This window comes from Mastigoproctus giganteus, chromosome 4 (genome assembly GCF_048544385.1).
Source record: "Mastigoproctus giganteus isolate SK-2022 chromosome 4, ASM4854438v1, whole genome shotgun sequence".
Taxonomy (NCBI): Eukaryota; Metazoa; Arthropoda; class Arachnida; order Uropygi; family Thelyphonidae; genus Mastigoproctus; species Mastigoproctus giganteus.
The window spans coordinates 9,189,234-9,210,053 of record NC_143578.1 but is presented as its reverse complement, the minus strand read 5'-3'; the positions used below and the strand labels follow the sequence as shown (position 1 = coordinate 9,210,053).

The 20,820-nt window shown below is 38.5% G+C and overlaps 1 protein-coding gene across 3 annotated transcripts in view; it reads right to left on the bottom strand.

Annotated features, from left to right (window-relative positions):
- LOC150086374 (lethal(2) giant larvae protein homolog 1-like) overlaps nucleotides 1–20,820 on the bottom strand; it is a 242,693-nt gene that overhangs the window by 108,766 nt on the left and 113,107 nt on the right. For all 3 annotated transcript variants that reach the window (XM_090372550.1, XM_090372551.1, XM_090372552.1), the window contains exon 4: nucleotides 2,681–2,762. In XM_090372550.1, coding sequence (XP_090228676.1) covers nucleotides 2,681–2,762 — 82 coding nt within the window. The remainder of the gene's footprint in view (nucleotides 1–2,680; nucleotides 2,763–20,820) is intronic.

The window sequence follows — 20,820 nt, the reverse complement described above, 5'->3', positions numbered from 1 at the left end:
GTCAACTTTGGAGATGTCTCCTTGTTGAATTCCTTTCTCAATTTTAAATTTGCTACTGTCTTTGTCTAGTCTAATAAAGGAGGTAGTGTTCCCATATTTTCTTCAAAATCATAATATATGGTGTATATGCCTCTTTCCAGTACCAAAACATTGCCTTATGCTGTATGGAGTCAAATGCCTTTTCATAATTCACATATGCCAGGCATAATGGTGTTTTATATTCATTTGCTTTTTCCATTAGCTGTGATATTATGTGAATGTGATCCGTAGTTGAGAATCCTGTTCTAAAGCCAGCTTGCTCTTTCAGTTGATTCCCATCAAGTATTCTTTCTAATCTGTTAGAAATGACCCTTGTGAATAACTTGTAGATGTGGGATAACAAGTTAATTGGTCTATAATTTCCAATTTATCTTATGCAGCAAAACTATGATTCTATGATTGCATTATTCCACTCCTTAGGCATCACACCTTTTCTAATGCATTTTGTGAAGAGTCTTACCAGTTTCTGTGTCAGGTCTCTTCCTCCCAATTTTAATAACTCTACAGTAACTTCATCTTCCCCCAGGGCTTTCTGGTTCTTCAATGCATGTTTTACCTCATCACGAAGGATATCAGGTATGACAAATGTGTTACTAATTTGTGATCCATCTTCCCCACTGCTGGCATCAATCACTCTCTCCTTGTATAATTTTCTATAGTAGTCTTCTGCTATTTGAATTATGCCTTCTCTGCTGTTTATAAGTACACCGTCGCTATTCTTCAGTTTCAGTATCATTTGTCTTTCTGTATTGCTGCTCATTTAAATCCTTTGTTTCCCTTAACACTTGTTCTACTTTTGTGTTAAACCTTCTTGTGTCCTCTCTGAGCCCCTTTCTAATGGCTTTGCATAACTCAGTACACTCAATTTTATCCTTGTCAGTGCTTACCTTGCTCTTCAGTTGTCTTCGGTTCATGACAAGTGTTTGATTAATTTTTTCTTCTTTGAATTTCTTTTTACCTATAGATTTCTTGGGCTTTATTGCTTTCAGAAAGTTGTAGTATTCCTCGTCGATATCTTGGCCCTGAACATTCTGCAGAAGCTCAAATCTGTTCTTAAGTTCCAGTACATACTGCTTTTTCTCTTTTCTGTTATCTCAAAGACCTTTGTATTATTTACTCGAGTCAGTTTTTTCCTTTCTTACATCTATATCAAGAGCATCTTGCCATTCTGTGATCACTTCCAACATTTAACTTGTTCAGGACAGTAACATCATTCATGATATATCTTCTGTTAGTGAGGATGAAATCAATTTCATTAGTTGTTAATCCATTTGGGCTCTTCCACATCCACTTTCTGTTCATCCTTTTCTTGAAAAAAAAAAAAAGTGTTCATTACTGACAATCCACGAGATTCTGCAAATTCCACAAGTCTTTCACCAATTCCAAAATTTCCTATAGTTCCCCCTTTCCAACCTTAGCATTGAAGTCCCCCATAATGATAGTGTAATGGGTTTTATGCTCATCTAGAAGACTCAATTTCACTGTATATTTCTTCAACTTCTTCATCGTCATGGCTTGATGTTGGTGCATAAATCTTTAGTTTGTACCTCTTAGAAATCCTCAGCAATAGTCTTGACACACTTGGTGACATACTTTTGAATTCCAAAATGTTATTTTTTTATATACTCCACCTTTGCTCCTTTCACTGTTTCCATTGGTGTACAGCAGATTTCCACTTGATAAACTTAAGTGATTTATTTCTTCTTCCAGCCAATTGGTGATATTCCAATTCCTTTTCCAGCTCTAATATCCTGTCTTCACCAATGAGCGATCTTGCGTTGTAACAGGCCAAGTTCAGTTTCCGTGCATGGCATCCTGATCATACCCAGAGGTTCTTAACACCCTCTGCTACTCTGATTCTCTCGCTGCCATAAGATGGAGAGTGAAAGCTGCTGGGGACTGAGGGCCATTTGTTTTGTCATGCTGTCGGGTTTGGTTTGTTTGGTTTTTTTTTTTTTTAGGAGCATTAGCAACTAAGGCCATATTGCTCCGGGAGATGCGGTGGTCATTCCCTGACCTTTCCGCATCCTCCATATTTGGTGGTGACGGGCTCGAACCCCGGTCTAATCAAGAAGCGTGTGCTATGCACTGCTGCTCCTTCCCACCTGGCTACGGAGTCGCCAGTCGGGTTTGGTCTTTTCCTCTTCCCACTGACCAGGTGTCTTGAAGAGAACCACTATACGTTCATTACCATCTAAGTGACGTAACAGGGCTCACCAGTGAGAAGGTGTGCATGAGTGGATTTTAGGGAGGCAGGCCAACCGGACTTCTAAATCTTCTGAATAGAAAGATATTGGATCCATCAGTGTTTTAGACTGAGTGTCTGATAACACACAATTTTTCTATTACTGCTTATCAAAATGATTTATGGGAAATTATTTATGACATAAAATGATATAGGGGAAAAATTCAAAGGTCATCTGGATAGTTACCTGTAGGAGGAGGGAAGCATATAATAATTTGTATTTTCTTATAAAAAAATTTTTTTTTTTTTTTGCCAGTGCAGCAAAAGCCTATGGCTTCCTTGCACTATATGGCTATTACTATTACAAATTACATTCCAATAAATTACTTTTAAACTTGAAACACTGTTTGAATAGGTAAGTTTTTTTTTCCTTTTTTAATGGTAAACAATACTTACCTGATTAGGAATGAACATTAGCTGCACTATGTTGCCATCACCTTTTTGTTGACCCTGAAATTCTACTCCTGGTGCTCCATATCTTTTTCATATAATTAAGGAACTTCATAACAAATTATATATTAAAATGACATACAGGATAATGAATAGCATAAAAAAATATTATAATGAAATCCACATATCACTTGAATGTATTCACTAAGAAACAGTAAATTTGAATTCCTATTCCAATTATTTGGGGAAGGGGGGGGTCCAATCTAACAGCAAAGAGGTATCCTATTTATTTGCTATGCATGCTATTACCCTGTTGGCTATTTCACAGACCTGTTTTTACCAAACCACCATTCAGTATCTCTCACACTACATAAATATTTAACTATCAATAGTAACCACTTACTAACTGATGAGAAGACCATTTCTGAAATGACAACCAGGTCAGGCTATTAAGATGAGTAACTAACAAGATACCTCTTCAGGAAGCAGCACTTTATTTGAAGTGCAGGACCAAGGCAAGCCATGCATGGTGAAGTGCCTCAATTTTAGATTGGTGCATATTATAGCAAACTTATTATTTGCTTACTAGCTATGTAATTAACTGAAGATTTTGCCACTAGTGTAAAGTAATATTTTAAGATTTTATGCAGAAAGGTAATTTGGAGGATGCAGTACATTATGCTAAGACCTAAATTTATACTTACACCTGAAAAGTACACTGCTATTACTACACTGAAAGCCTCAATTTCAGTAGTGTTGGTGTACAAATAAATTCAGTTCCTGTAACATGGTTCAATTTTCATCATAAAAGATCATTATTCCTGAGATGTAGTACATATGTAAATATCAAAAAAGTTTAACTTTATTTACGCCATAAAGGAAACATTCACTAGGAATTGCACTACTAAGCAAGTATAGAAGATAATGCTGACAATAAGTCTAAATTAAAATTAACAAGAGAATTTAAAGCTCTACAGAGATGTTTTGTGGAGTAAAATCTCACATTCCATAATAAAATCAAATCCACCATATGGAAGTTGATTTAAAAAAAGTGAATGAATCTAACATTTTTCAGGATAGACTATCACATTACTGAAACCACACATCATTGAATTTGTGCATAGATGAAATACAATAGTATAGAATGGTGGGTACCCACAAACATTAACATATGATGCAAGAAAGCAAGCTTATATGGCATCAGCAAAAAAAAAAAAAAAACCTTATTTCACCCATCCACTCACTCCAAATGTTTGTCTAATTCTCCCTTGAATCTATTTAAGTTAAATTCAACAATGACAGATGGAAGTTTGTTCCAGCAATCACCCACCTGCTGGCTAAAGGCAAACTCCCACATCTATCCTACAACTGTCTTTCCTCAATTTGAATTTATGCCCTCTCAGGCAATTATTCTGAGCAAGAGGAAGAATCCCATCAGCATTGAGCATGCTCAAACCATTCAAGACTTTATATACCTCAAACAGATCACCTTGCAGGTGCTTAGCCTCCAGAGACTGAAACTTGCAAAAGTTAAGCCTTTCTTCATAAGACCAACCCTTTGTTCCATTCACAATGACATTCTTCCAATCATCAATGGGTCTCAAACCACTCCAAACCACTATGCTGTCATGGAGGATGACTGAAGAGGGACTAAATCCTACCATGGGGAGGGCAAAAACCTCCTGTCCCTCAATGTCCCTTTCTCAATGTTATCATACCCCAGTCCTCTAAATGATAGGGCCAGCCCCCCTCTCAAAATCATCTAGGCAATAACTCTAAGATGGTAACAGGAAATTAAGGGAAGACAATGACTAGCCTTCTATTAAAATAAAAATATTATGCTTCTTTGAGAAAGATCAAGCCACCCCTAGAAACCAAGTCATTGTTGTTTTTGTCACTCACATATAGAACGAGACCCCTCATCTCCCAAGAGACTTATAAATCCCAACTGAAGACTGATCTGCAAACTACACAGAACAAAAGTTTTAGTGCCGGATGGCAGAGTTATGCAGTGTTTCAAGTTCTAGAGATTTACTTCATATAAAATTTATTTTATATTAGTTATGTATGCAAATATTTTAAATCTTCCCCTACTAGAGGCAAAACTACAAATTGAGCAATCTACCAGATTCTCACATGCTCTTCAATCATACCAATCACCCCCCCCCAAACTGGTTGTATGAGTTCCTCCACTGCCATTTGATTACATGATCCAACTACTCTAGGTAATAGCCTTTTCCACTAGAATTCAATAAATTTAACTGCAACAGGGAAAAACAGGGCAAAAAGGTCAATTTATTTAAATTCATTAAACTCTAAGATGAAATGGAAAAAAAGAATTTAATACACTAAGATTGTTCTGTTACCTATACAAATTACTGAGTATTATGCAATACTTGCTTTGCACTTATTTTTTTTAAATAAAATTGGCACAATTGGCTATACATATCAATAGCTGTAGATTAAAATGCTGTACACCCTATTGCAATACTAAAACCATTCATTTGGGAAGTTTATTAACAGGATTATAGAATGTAATAATTGAATGCCGACAAACAATACACCTTTTTCTAATCCCAAAATAAGCAACAGACCTAGCAAGGTATTGATGGAAAAGCCATAAAAAAAAAAAAAAAAAAAAAACAATGAAACTACTATCGTCACAGACTTGTCAGTCGGCTATTCAGATAATGGTATAGAGATAATGGACGTTAACCTTTTCTCCCTTCGCAGCGTGTGCACGTCTTTATGGGACTGGATGGAGGGAAGTTAAAATAATGCCTTGCGGCCCTAGCCGCGTCTGTTCGTATCATGCTCGAAGAATGTGCCTCACTTCCGTCTGTAAAAACCTGTGAACTACCAGGACTGGTTTGTAGTTCTATAACACGATCGCGAAAATTAATATTCTCTGCAGCGAGTAATTTTTATTTACGCACTGTACTGTTTAAAATGTACACTTCCCATCAGGAAAGAAACTATTGAAATGCAAGCGAACGAAAAATTAAATCATTCTTCACCAACGATAGAAAACTTATACAGGCAGGCCTAACGGAATCGCCAATTACAGAAGGCATAATGTGTGTGTGTGTGTGTATATATATATAGCGCCGACATTAAAATAATATTAAAATAGCAAGTTTAACGAGTCATGATGCCGATGCCAGAAATGCAATTACTACAAGGATATTCTCATGTGCCAAAGACTGCATTAGACAATGGCACCATTGCATGATTTCATTTAATCAACTAACTTAGACAAGCCCCGAAAATCGCAAAGACTGACAGACTTCTCGTGTTCCAAAATTTAATTTAACCTTCTCACAATAGGGAAGTATGGTAACCATATTTTTAAAAATCGAAATTGGTACAGTGGAATGCGGTGATACCTTCTGGCATGCAACGCGTTATCACATGTACATCACATTCGAGAATTGTCGTTGACATTCTAAATTGGGACAAAAAGTTTCGGTCCACTTGCTATCCAAAGAAAATGAAAATAATTAATATATTTTATTATTATTCATTTTCGATATTTTTTATACATTATCAAAATTAAGAAATATTCAAACAAAATACTACAACAAAATTCTTAATATTGTAATGCAATTCGCGCCCATTTAATTTGTTTATCAGATGTGTATTTAATCTGATTTTTTGACAGTCTTTTCCATCAGCATTATCGAAATGTGTGCACATGCACAGGCCGTTCAAATGGGGGAGTGTGCACGCACCCGAGCCCCAAAACCAACCATGCACCCTGGGTTCCGGGTTACCACAACCAAATGAAATCTAATAGCTTGTTAGCAAATACGTATACTGTTGTTCAAAAATTTAGTTCAAATTAAAAGCGCTGATAAGAGAACACCCCCCCCCTCTCGCCAGAGATCGAATCCATTTGCTCTCTGCGTAAACAAAGGGAAGTTCTTTAACCAGCCGTACGAGGTGTAGCAATAAAGTTCCTAGTGGAATAAAAAGAACACGAAACAGAGCTCAAAAAATGGTTTTATTTTAATTCAAAGTAATCACCACCTGGTTGAATGCACTTATTACATCGTTCAAACAGTTTCTGAAACTGTCGGCGAAGTTCGTATGTTTTTATTGTAGATTTTCCCAATTTAAAGCAAGATTTGATATTCATTCATTGCTCCATTGCAAAATCATGACACGTTAATGCTATTATTATTATTATTATTAGCCATATGGTGCAAGGAAACCTGAGGCTTATGCTGCACCAGCCAAAAAAAAATTCCCGAGTTACCCTGAGAGAGAGAGAGAGAGAGAGAAAATCAAAAATAGAAAGGAATCACCAAGACAGAGAAGAATGATGATATCCAGCTTAGGACCCTGGGTGTGCCGAGCCCATACTCACCAGATGTGAGCCCCTGGGGTTGTTTACTAATAAAACTGGTGGTTACTGGTCGTTGTGGAAGTTGATAGGTTGAATAAATTTAAGGAGGAACTGAATAGGCATTTGGAGGGAATCGCGATTTTTTTTTGGCTGATGCTGCATAAGCTCATACACTTGCTTTCTTGCATCACATGCCACTACTATTACTGCTTGCAACCTGACTGCGTACGGGCAATCTATGTACCATCATCTGTGTTGAGTTCGAACTACAACATACCACTTCCGTTTATTTTCCAGCTCATCGAACATAACATCACCAGTTCGGGAACTTTATTACCACACCTCGTATGTAGTTTCATCCAACAATCCTCATTCAATCCTTTTCTTCTTGAAAAAGAAACTTTCCTGCTCAACCCCGGGCGCGAGAGCGAGCGAAATCTTTATTGCAATTAGATAGAAAGTAGAGCTGATATTACTATTCCGGCAAGCGTTGGAACTACAGTATTACTGTTGTTTGAGGGATAAAAACCATTGTTTATTGCGGATTTATTAAAAATCCATAATGCCTGAGGTATGTGGCGATGCTGACAAGACTTATTAACACGTGGTTGCCTCAAGATCATTGCTGGGAGCAATAGGAGTCAATCTTCAGATTGTCTGCGTACGTAAATGATTTTTACAGTTGTTACAGACAACAGGTGCGATGATGGCGGTAGATAACAAGCCATATAAGACTCCTTGTGAAATATCAACAGAGATCGCTTTCTTGTGCGATTGGCAATGGCATCAACCTGCCATGGAGGAATGATTCTATGAACAAGAGGAATTAGTGGGATTTAAGTAGTAAGCAGAGGGCCCATACGTTGATGGCAAAGGCAGCTTCGATATCCAAGTACGTGATTGCAAGTTCCTCGTGCCGTTTGAGACTAAAGCACTGCCATTTTCACACGAGAAAACGTATCAAGTAAGGCTACATTAAAATTAACAGCACTTTTCTGCACATGAGTTTTCTACACTTTAGCAATCATTTAACTGAAATAAATCCCCCCCCATGCAAATGGTAATGATGTACTCTGCGTAATGCGGAAGAAACTGTACACCAAAAATGCCGAACCTACATTTTCCCTTTGAGGTCAGCGAATCCGGGGGCTGGGCTTGGCAAACCCAGGGTCCTGAGAGAGAGTCTCTCTCTCTCTCTCTCTCTCTCTCTCTCTCTCTCTCTCTCTCTATTTTTTTTTTTTTTTTTGGCTGGTGCAGCATAAGCCTCAGGCTTCCTTGTACTATATGGCTAATAATAATAATCATTGCAGAAATTTCTACAAAACATTTGTAAAGTCAAAACGACTCACTGAAAAATTGGCAAAATGCTTTATTTTTTTACTATAATGCTCATTTACAATCTGTTCGAGATAACGAACAGATTAAATAATAAATTTCTGTTTATACTCCGGAACGATCAAAGGAGTTCACAAATAGAATACAGCACAGTATTTAGCAGTCACGGGCTTTAACCCCGGGCACTCAAGGCCGTGTACTTATGCACCCGCGCGCCTGACCACTCATCTAAGTAAATCTGATGTATAACAAATGTCAGTAGGATTGTCTTGAATAAAGGAAACGTAGAGCGACAACACTTCTATTGAGTTTATTTAATCACCGACTACTGCATTCACACTGAATAGATTAGTTTAATTAAAACATTAAGCACTACACTAAGTCCAGCGGATGTTGGAAAATATTTAAGGAAAAATTTAAATTCTAAACAATATCGACTTTGGGGGGGAGAATGTTTACAATTGATCATTTCGACAATAATACAATCAATACCCTATTTGACAATTACATGGGCACTTGAACAATGGCAACTCAAACATGTGCGCTTTTGCGCTCCCGGGCTAACATTTGGCTAGTCAAATCTAAGTTTGGATCTAAGCTTAAAAGTTCATATATACATTGAAATTCAATTTATGACGAAAGGTCACTCTTGTAAAATGTCATCAGGCTAGCCAAAACATCGATTTCAGTACAACTTAAATTTTTGGGAATCCTGTAGTTGTTCTTCTAGGATGGTCAATCTATGACACGCTCAACACTGTGCTTCTCCCCAACCATTCGGAAAAAATCGTGTAAAAAATTATACAACTAATTTCAAAAATCCTTCAGAAAAGTACACTTTAAATTCCACTTTTATTGTGACCCGGGTTTCAATATAACGGAATATACGATTCATATTTACCGCGCTAAGTTAGTTTTATACACGTTGGTGCAGTAGTGAACTCCTCGGAAGCTTAATTCTGCAAGGCAAAAAATTTAGTTAGCTTTATTTATTATATTTATATACACTGTGAGATATATAGGTTAAGTTGCTTTTGCACAATTAGCAGAAATATCAGGAGGCGCTAGGCTCTGATCGGGTATGACCGACTCAGGAGTTATATATATATATATATATATATATATATATATATATATATATATAGAATATTATTAGAAAAAGTAAATTAATCCAATAATAAGAATACCATCAGGGACTTAAGAAAACGCAATAATAAAAAAAAAAAAAAATTATTATCGCTTTTTACCGACAATCTAGATGACTTCAACGGGGGCCAACCACCCAGAATGAAGGCAAAAAACGACAAGTTCGTAGCCGAGTGGTCAGGAGCGAGAGTGCATAGCACGCGTTCCTTGAGTGACCGGGGTTCAAGCCCGTGACTACTAAATACGATAAATATTTGTATTGACGATTTATTGTAAACTCTACTGACTTGGTTGTCGTGCCGGAGTATAAACAGAAAATTTATTTTTTATTTAAATTACTTAGCATATATTGATCATCACAGAAACAGAGAACTTCTTGTCGTTTTTTGCCTTCATTCTGGGTGGTTGGCCCCAGTTGAAGTCATCTAGATTGTCGGTAAAAAGCGATAATAATAATTTTTTTTTTTTTATTGCGTTTTCTTAAGTCCCTAATGGTATTCTTATTATTTGATTAATTTACTTTTTCTAATAATATTCTATAGACATTATGGGTGTATTGCATGATTGCTTGCAACTGCATTACCCCATAAATATTAGTTATTGTCTTTTAACTTTCCTTTTATCACTAATATAACTATTAATATATATATATATATATATATATATATAAATAAACTAAGGCTCCTGCCCACGGAGGCGCCTGTACCCAGGTGGCAGGAGAAGATTTGCTTGTTGTTGGGTTTAACGACACTTAGGCTACTTGGGCCATATTGTGTCTTTCTAATGGTGAATATGAAATAACTATATTTTATGGTATATTCCTATCCGGTTTAGGAAAGTAAATAGTTCCTTTTTATTAGGATCTCCCAGAATTTGCATTAGATTTATTGATGCCTGCATATTAGTAATTGATTTAAAAGTGTCTAAGCGGATGTTTTGAAAGTGGGGACAGTCCACTAACAAAGGCCGCCGTAGCCTAGTGGTCAGGCGCCTGGGTGCATAAGTACACGTGCCTTGAGTGACCGGGGTTCAAGCCCGTGACTGCTGAATACGGTGCTGTTTCTTGTATTCTGTCTATCTTGTGAACTCCTCTGATCATTTGATCGTCCAGGAGTATAAACAGAAAATTTATTTAAATGGCGAATGGTCAGTTGTACTTTACATGATGTACATTGGGGAGCGCTATCATTAGTTAACAGATACAGGTGAGTGAGATGAGTATGCCCAATCCTGAGCCTTCCTAAAATTGTTTCTTCCCATCTGCTTTTCTGGAAGTTGGAGGGCCATAGCTTTGGTTCCGGTTTTATTTGGCGAGTTTATTTCCTGGATAACCTTTCCAGATTAATGACCAGCTATTATAACATGCTTTATGGATAAAGTGTTTGTAATCTGCATATGGAACTTGAATAGTTTGCGAAAAAGTGGTTTCTGGTTGTTTGGCTGCATGATCTGCTCTTTCATAGCCAGCTATTCCAGAATGTCCTGGGAGCCAGCAGAATGTCAGTTTGGTTCAATTCCTTACAGGCAAGTAACTTAGAACGAATCTGTTTTATTACAGGGTGAGGAGTTGTTACCACTTATTACAGTAGTGACAGCACTGAGTGAGTCGGTGTATATTAATGTAGTCGTAATTAAAAATTGAGTTATCCGATCAAGAACTAAATTAATAGCATAAAGCTCAGCAGTAAAGATACTGCATTCTGTTGGTAATGAAACAGAAATGGTGAATTAAGGGAAGACTGCTGCAGCACCTACTTGGGTCTCAGTTTTTGATCCAAGTGTATAGATCTTACAGGCCTCTGAGTTAGAAGAGCGAGTTTCATGTAATTGTGCGATATTGGAGGGGGACAAGGTGTTCTTACTCCACTGTTGAAAACAGTGGTCGTAATTAACAGAAATTTGTCCAAGGCGGATCAGGAGGTGTCATGTCCTGAAATATATTGCTGATGTCTATATTCCATGCTCGAGTAAGTTCTTTAAGTCTAAGTGCAGCAGGTCGGTTTTCATTTGGCTTACTGTTGTAAACTGACTCTCATTCGGTATTATACAGATATTTCCAACTAGGGTGGGAGGGAGGACTGCGAATTTTTGCGACATACATCAAAAGTAATGTTTTCCTCCGAAAATGTAAAGGTGGTTCATGAGCTTCGATATAAAGGCTCTGGACTGGGGAGATTCTGAAAGCCCCTAGAGAAATTCTCAGTGCACTGTGCTGGATCGTATTCAGTCGCTCTAAAGTAGTTCTCGCAGAGTCATACAGTGGAGAGCCATAGTCTAAGCGGGATCTGATGAGAGTTCGATAAAGATGGATCAGGGTATGTCGGTCAGCTCCCCATGACACACACCGGAGAATATTCCACTTTTGAAAGTTCAGTTTTTATCCAGTACGAGGCCAAGAACACGGACAGTGTGAACAAGAGGAATTGAAATGTTACTAATCTTTAGCTCAGGATCGGGTTGTAGTGAGCGTAATTTGCAAAAATGGTTATGGTGGATTTTTGCTCAGCTAGGCGGTAACCATTACGTAAGGTCCATAATTCTATTCTGGGAAGATTGGCCACCATGTCTAGAGTTAGGTTTGATAATTGCAGCTTAATTACTCGCCACGCCATATAGGAAATAATGAACCAACCACCGGATAGTGCACAGTGAGTGGAGCCACCGTAAGTCATTTTTCCTGAAGTATTAAAAATTTCAGGCGGAATGGTGTGGATAGGAGTAAATTGAAAAAAGAAAAAGAAAGAAATGGTAAAATTTGCGACATTAACATAAAATTTGCCAGATTAATATAAGGAAAATGACAAAAACAAATCACGCGTCAAAGTGATTTGTTTGACAAGAGTTGATCCGATAAGCATACATCAGGAAAGTACATATTCGACAATATTTCACGAGCTAAATTAAAATATTAAATTTTTAATTAGTTTCATTTATTAGCATTTTATTACAGAATTATAAGGTAAGCGATCGATTCCTTTCGGCAGATGAAGGAGGGGAAAAAAATCCAAGTCACTCAATTTCCCAAAAGCCAAAATGATTAATTCAAGTCAATGAATCAAACGAAGCTCTCCGCTGCGGCCACAGGAAGGGTAATTTATTCCAATAATCAACAAGCCGCCCAAAAAGGTATAAACAATGGGAGATTTTTCTGTTACTCCCTTAGATTTTATATTTGTAGCCTTTAGCTCTTCATAATTTACCCCAGGGACTCACATCTGGGGAGTATGAGCTTGGCACACCTAGGGTCCTGAGCTAGATATAATCATTCTTCTCTTTTGGTGATTCCCTCCTACCTTTTATCTATCTCTATTTGGCTGGTGCAGCATAAGCCTCAGGCTTCCTTGCACCATATGGCTAATAATAATAAGGTAAATTATATACTACATATATATAAAAAATATAATAACAAAAAAATTACACTAATATACCACATAAAATTAAAATAGGCTTTAGTAACCTTAAATATAGAATACAAGTTCAATTTCTACACACTACATTGTCAGGCGACTTTTTACCGAATCCAATTTTCAGACCATAAATGCTACGGGGAAGGGAGAGTAATAGAATATTTAACTATGCAAAATAGATTAATTTTGTCAATCAGAAGTAATTACAACTAAAAAAAAAAAACTTTTAGATTATGTTATACTAATATGATGTTCGTTCACGAACTTGGAAACTATAACCAAGATAAAACACAATGTGAAATGTTAACCATGAAGACTGGGTAAAACTTCAAATCTTGAGTACTAGTCCATATTTCGACAAACTAACAGGAACAAAGCAGTGATTGACAGGTGCCACTCAATGCCCTTTAAGTTTATATGCCTAGGGTATTTCTCCTCTTCCCCCACTTGCCGCTGTTTTTAAATCGGGAACTCGTTTTTCCCATTTTAAAACAGCGGGATGGGAGAGAAACTCCCTACCTAAGCTCCCCCACATCGACGACACAAAACAATCAGAAAGAAAACGGTTTCACAATAATCACCCAATCACATAACTCGAGTTCTATGCCCACTGCGCAGAGACAAGTGTTATCCAAATAATGGATTTAGCCGAAAACTGTACATATCTACGGCTCTTGGATACGACCATCTTACTTTACATCGCAATTCAATTACAACACTATTTGCCTAGTGCAGGGGTTTTATAAATATTATTAGCCATATGGTGCAAGGAAGCCTGATGCTTATATGCTGCACCAGCCATAAGAAAAAAAAATCTAAAGTTACCCTGAGAGAGAGAGAGAGAGAGAGAAGTAGAAAGGAATCGCCAAGAAAGAAGGATGATCGCGTAACGTCATTTCCCAACTTTAGCTCTTGTTTCTCCTACCAGTGAAAATACGCTTTTCTAGTTCATTTCACTGGCCAGGGTGTTTTTTCCCCTCCAATTATGTCTCTCATAAGGGACCTTGTTACCAAGCTTTTCAGTCCGCACCTTCTAAGACGTTCTTCATATGGACATAACTTAGCGCCTTGGTATGGGCGCTTCTGACAGAACTTCTCGAATCCCTCTCCAGGAGGATTTCCCTCCTTTAAGGGAGGTCTTAGATCTGAATACAAATGCAGTCTCACTATAGTCTTATGCAAATGATGATGGCAATCTTCCTACTTGCAAAGATCCCACGAAAACAAACATGGCCCTGTCTTCCTAGCCACTTGTTATTAAAACATGGCGATTAGAATTTACTAAATTCATACTTTACTATTCATATTTATTTTTCAACAAGTTCATCCTATAGGTTTTGTCTTGAATAATTTCATTATACTTTGTAAAAGTGTTACAACTTTGGGGAGGATAGAGAAAAAACAGACTAGTTAGTCATTTGCAATTTAACATACACCTGCATTATCTTAACTGCAACGCACTCTGACCATGTTTGAGATAGTTGAAAAGATATGAAATACTCTTACTTTCAACAGTTCACAGAAATTGAAATTTGTTCGACTGTCGAGGAAAGACGGTCATGTTTAGATCTCTTGAAAAATCAAGAATATAAAACCCTTGTATTAAGCAAAAAAGTAAAACTGAATTATCATGGATTTACAGTGCCTAACACAGGATCAAAATGGCCAGTGCTTTCCAAAGAAAGAATATGCGCTTGCTGATTGCCAACCTTAGTTTTGAAGACTTCACTTTTGATACTACTGTATTTCAAAAAAATAAAACCTTCACACGAAAACAGATCTAGAGAATCGAGGGAACCCAGCCTAGGAGCTGACCCAGCTCCTAGGCTCGGTTCTCCAAGAGAGCCTACGCCACAATCAAATTCAGCTTCTTTAACAGGCAAGGCACAATGACTAATTATCCAGTTCCACTGGCAACACTTAAACGACCTACGTCCCAATACAAGGAAGTAATTAACACCTGCAAAGAATGTTCATTTATTACACAGCGTTGGTATCTAATCGTCAGCCTTCGAGTACCAATTAAAGTTCAGATACGAGAAACATCGCTTCCATGAAGAAGCGTGCACCAATCAGAGCTATAATAAATAAACATTCGTGGACGAGTGCTACGAGTTACGAAGACACGCTAACCCCTGCGGGTCACAACTTAATAATGAATGGCTTCTCTTTGTACAGCAAAGACGATTTATAGGCATGCCATCTGTTCTAATCACCACCTTATGCATACCAACGGTAAGAAAAAATACGGAAGATATTTCAAAACAGTTCAAAGCCTGCTGAACATTCACTTCAGCAAATTAAATAGGTAAGCACAGACAGTTATTTATTTTTCAGTAAGTAGACGTGGAAGTGAGTAATATTTTAACGAGATAAAAAAAAGGGAGGACCAACAGGTTACGAAAAATTACCAGAAGGCCTCGAAAGTAAGGAAAGTTCTGTACTGCTTTCAACTTCTAATCCACGAATTTTGTAATTACTCCCTATACAGTCAACAGGACTATTCCGAGAGGGGAGATGTTCAGTTCTAAGAACAGCCCCAACACATGAAAACTTAAAGCAGCTGTATGTACAGAATATTTCGCCGTTTAATACCAAAAAAGAATTAATAGAACGTAGCGTTCTTTGTTTACATAGCAGACTGGTCAGCATATTAGTCCAAAGTATGCAAGACCAATGATCGAATCCACGTGAAGGCACAAAATACTGTAAACATAAGTCGCTATACTTCTAGGCACGACTAAACTTTAATTTAAACAAATAGTTTAAAATAAAAGATTTGGCTAAATGCCTAAGAGTATGAAGGAGTTCAAAGTTTTGTTTTTTTTGTTTTTTCCAGAAAGTGTAGATTTGATTATTTCAGTGTTTAGAAAGGTATTCAAAAATTTTCGCATGGGTAGCTCGTCCCGGAATAAGCTTCCAATTTTTTTTATTATGCACAGATAGAAGTGTTTAAGGCTTTAAAATGGTTGAGTAAACTGGTGACACCCCAAAGGAGCTATACAGTTAAATTGGATAAGGTTGGTTGCAGGTTCAGCAGGAGAGGGATTGATTGTTGGAATAGGCTTTCGCATAGTGTTGCGGTTTATTTAAATTTTAAGGAGAGCAAAATTTATTAGGATGGGCAACGGAAGCGAGTATTAAATTTTTATTATAATTTGTGTGCGTGCGTGTGTGTAATGGCTAATGCAGTGGCGTAACTACCATGTAGGCAGGGAAGGCAATTGCCTCCGGGCCCTTAGGGGACCGGCGTATTTGGCTGTCACCTGTTTTTGCAATTTTCATTAATTAAATAGGGGCCCGAACACGTTCTTTGCCTCCGTACCCGAAAAAGGGTAGCCATGCTAATGGAATAGTGTTGCATATGTTTGCTTTCTTCGTCATTTTGCCACTATTTATGCGAACGATATAACCTCTTAGTTTTTATTTATAATGAATTATATCCTTATAGTCAAAATAATTAAAGCATAACTTCCTTTACATTTGTTAATCCAAATTCTTGTTTCTCTTCCTGGGAGATTTCCATCCAGAGGACTGACGTTTTTCTCTTGGTCTAAATACAATACCGTTTTATCTTATTTTTAGAAAATCAGAGATCACAAATTTAAATATTCTACTGGAAGTAACTCTTTTCCACCTAATCTGCTTTTAAATATTTAAGCGCAGAAGTTGAATAACGTTTGTTTTAAAACGGCAGGTATGATTGCTTTGCAACTACCTTATATTCCAACTTGTTAAGCTACACTTCGATTCTGATTTCTCATTATCAGCGAGAAAATTTTGTAATTGTTAACATTCAAAACTCGTCCATTACCTTTCAAAATTTTTAATGACATCGCGTCCATCTTTGAAGCGCTATTATCAATTAAAATATCCTACCTCTCAAAAAGATTTTACAGTTCTTTCCTCAAAAAAGCAATATTCTAAAATACGACCTGATTCACCCTGCCTACACGAACTGGTCCTCTCTAATGAGAATCTTTGTCTGCGATGACGTGGAAGAATGGAGTCAAAGAAGGCCATCCCTGTCTTTTCTAATTACGCTATCAAGCTGTTGGAAGTCGAGACCGTGCAGTGTTCCTACCTGTTATAACCCATGGAGCCGATGCGTGGTTCACCCGCTCGGCCATAGTAAGAAACAGGAATAGGTTAGAATCAATACAGAGGAATATACTTATTACCAGAGCATGCTGTCCTATAAGCACACCTGCACTGCAGGTGCTAGCTGACGCTCTCCCACTCTACTCGGAAGCAGCCAAAAGAGGCCTTTATTATATAGACTTAAAAAGGGCATACCCACAGAATTTCTGGGGATAGCCCTTGATACAGCCAACAACCAAGGCTGGGAAAAAAAAAAAAAAAAAAAAAAACTGTAAAGCTCCACGAGCTATGTCAAATTGGGAGTAGGAAACCAGGTCTAGTTACCAAACTGTTTGTTTCTGCCACAGGAGGCAATGGTTAGCCCAAAGCCACAAAAGCGGTATGCCCCTGGACTCTATTACCCGTATACTGAGAAGTCATGGCTCCCTAAAGTCGAAATTAACCTCCTTATGGCTGACTGATGAGCCAAACTGTACTTGTGGCGAGAGTGAAGACTGGACACATTCTCTATGGATGTATAAATTTATGACATACCAAGAATCCAGTAGCAGAAACTGGCCCACTCCCCGGGGTACAAGAACATTTGTTTATAATAGAAGATAATTGCAAGGCTTTCACAAATTTCACACAAGTATTCGAAATACGAAGAAATATTCAAAGAAGGGCAATTCAACCCCCCGACAGCCAAACAATAATCAATAGCCAAAGAGCCATGTCTCACCACGCCCAGATGGCATTTAAAACTGACAGATACCAGACTTAACAAAACCGAATTGAGTGAAATTCCCCCAGGAGCACACTGCCCAGTGCAGGGACCTGTAAACCCACACCTACTAAGTGATTATGCAGGCAGCCAGGAAAGCTGCTTAACTGAAAAATATTAGTAAGCGAGCAGCAAGGGAGCGCAATGTAGAATGAAAGACTGAGTAAATGAGCTGAGCACTGAATGATAAAGTGAAATAAGAATTGTAGTAAAAAAGGAATGAGTTCCGGTAAAAGTGACCTGGCGGGGGGGAAGACAAAATGGGAGTGAGCAAAGGAATTAACGAAATTCGCTGCAAGAACACATTATTACATATAATAACAATAACATACACACTGCAACCGGCGCTGCCCTTTAACTGGAAAATATTAGTAAGTTGAAGTGCCCCGGTGGAGCAGTGCAGTAAGACAGAACTGAAGAAATGAGACAAATGCCAGCAGAATAAATGAGTATCTGCGAGTGTGAAAGGGCCAAACCACTAATTTAAGTATTTACTAACCCTTAGCCTTTAGCTACTTGATTTTAATAATTAGATACTTAGTATAGCAAGTGGGAGAGCGATGAATGAGAATTATGAATGGATAAAATTGCCTGACTAATCCCATTCTCACCCCCCCCCCATGGATGATGCGCAGACGGCTCCTGCCTATCCAAGCAGACACCATGCCGTTGCTAGTTAGCCGGCGTAGGATCTAATGGGACGCTGACACTGGTCAAAGGGACCTTGGCCAGGGTGGGATAGAGCACCAAAGCAGGCGCTCCAACATAGGGACCCTTTCCCTATGATCCTTCATTCCTACCACCTGGGTGGCCCCTTCGCCTGATGGGTAACCCCACTGCCTTCTGTCAATCCCCCCTCGAGACGGGATAGGAATTCTTCCTCCCCGGGGAGCCTTACTCTGTCCTCGCTTTAGAAAGAAAGTCTTTGACAAAAAGAAAGACAGTCTTTCTCTCTACCACTTTAACCCCTTCCCGCAACCCTTTTTTTTTTAATACTGAGTTTTCCCTGTCTGTAGCCTTGGATATCAGAGGGTTCGCCCCCGCCAGTGCTTTCGTACTCCAGCCTCTAGTTTAATTTTTTGTTGTGTTTTCAACAAAACCCTCTAGTTCACCTTGCATTCTCCCCCGGTATGAGAAAGATGGATGTGTAAAAAAAAAAAAACCTAACAAGAAAATGTAGGAAAAAAAAATAAAGCACAAAAACTATTTAAAATGTAGGGAAAAAAAAAAATTAAAGCCAGAATGAGAGAAGAGTGAATGCGAATTATGAGCCCGCCACCTCGTGGCGCTGGACGATAAACTAGAGGCTTTTGTGGAAAAAACAGGCCCCTAGGCTAAGAGGCCGGATGAACAACGCAACCAACACTACACCAGCACTCACTAACCTAAATAAATCTGGCCTTTAAACAGCTTTAAATTAATCACATTGCCTGACACGGAGTTGGGGAGAAATCCGGAGCCGCATTACAATTAACACTATACACTGCTGAAGTTGAGAAGGAATCCCTTGACAGCTCTCCCAGACAACCATAGCAGAACATACAGCTACTCTAAGCATATCAACTCACAAAGGATGGAAATCGCCGATCTGGCGACCTTCAACACGACCTTGACTCTTACTTGCCGGATCATTTCAGGCGAAAAGTACGGAAGCAGGTTTCTCCTTCCCTCCATACCAGGCCTTGTGGAATCTGGTAGGGGCTAGAACCCAGCGTGAGATAGACGGTGCTGTCCGCCAAGCGGATGGCTTCTACCTGCTACGAATCCCATTCAAGTTACCATGTCTACTTGCTGGTCTGGCACGCCAGATGGGATGAAATACCGACGCTGGATCCCAAGGATGAAATCTCCTTCACCATACTAGCCCCTTATGGGATAGCATCTGCTGGTCTGGTAACCCCCAGGCAGGATACTAGGATACTTACTCCACTACAGCCTTTCAGAGATTAGCTTCTGAGACCACCACGGAAGAAGCAACACCGATCTCAACCCTTCAGCAGGGGAGACAATCTCTCCGTAACAAAACTCGTTCTCCAGAATCTTGCTGTCTCAGACCTCCTTGAAAGATCTACGTTTCACATTTAGGCAAATCAATTCTGCTCTGCACCATTCTAGAGAGAAACCCACCAATAGGTTTTCCTAGCTCCTGCTCGCCTCGGAGAAATTTCTTTCCATCTATTTCCCCTTTCGCCCTCTTCCTTAATTCCCCTTTTTCCACTACCTCACTACTTCTCTTCATTTGAACCTCCGGGGGATTCAATTGACCCTGCCAGATGGTGGCACCATCTGGCAGGGTCATCAGCCATCTATAATCTGCTTCTCGGAAATACCTTCTTGGTGATCGCGCTTCCCAGAACTAAGTATTAGAGTGGCAACAAATTATGCAAGCTAAAAGCATCAGCAAAAAAAAAAAAAAACACCTCTTCCCACATCATTTGTTGCGTCCCCTCCAATAATTTAACTAGCTCTTCATTGAATTCATTTAATGCTATCCATTTCCACAACAGATGAAAATTTCTCCCAACAATCAGCCACCAACTGGCTAAAGGCAAGCTTTCGCACATCTTACGACCATCCTTACTCAATTTGAATTTATGCTCCCTCATCTGTGTAGTCTGGGCAAGAGGAAGAATGCCATCAAGTACTGAGCTTGTGCAATCCATTCAAAACATTAAACATTTCAAATCAGATCACCTCACAGGTATTGCAATTTTGCTCTTATCATAAAAAAAACTGAAGTCCTTTATGATAAGAGCGCCCTTTTGTTCCTTTCAATCTCGTTGCCTCTCTCTGCACCTATTCCAGCAGATATACATTCCCAAAATGAGCCCTCAAGACTATGCAGTACTCCAGATGCAATCGTTGCCTTATACAATGGGATAATCACTTAAGTGGCTAGAAGAATACCGCAACTCACTGATTTAGATTTACAATCTTGCTTTTGAGCAAGTGCAGATTTGTGGGAAACTGCTGGCACTGTCTAAGAAACATATCCACTATTTTAAAAAACGAGCCAATTAGCCTAGCGTGGTTGCTTGGTAAGCAA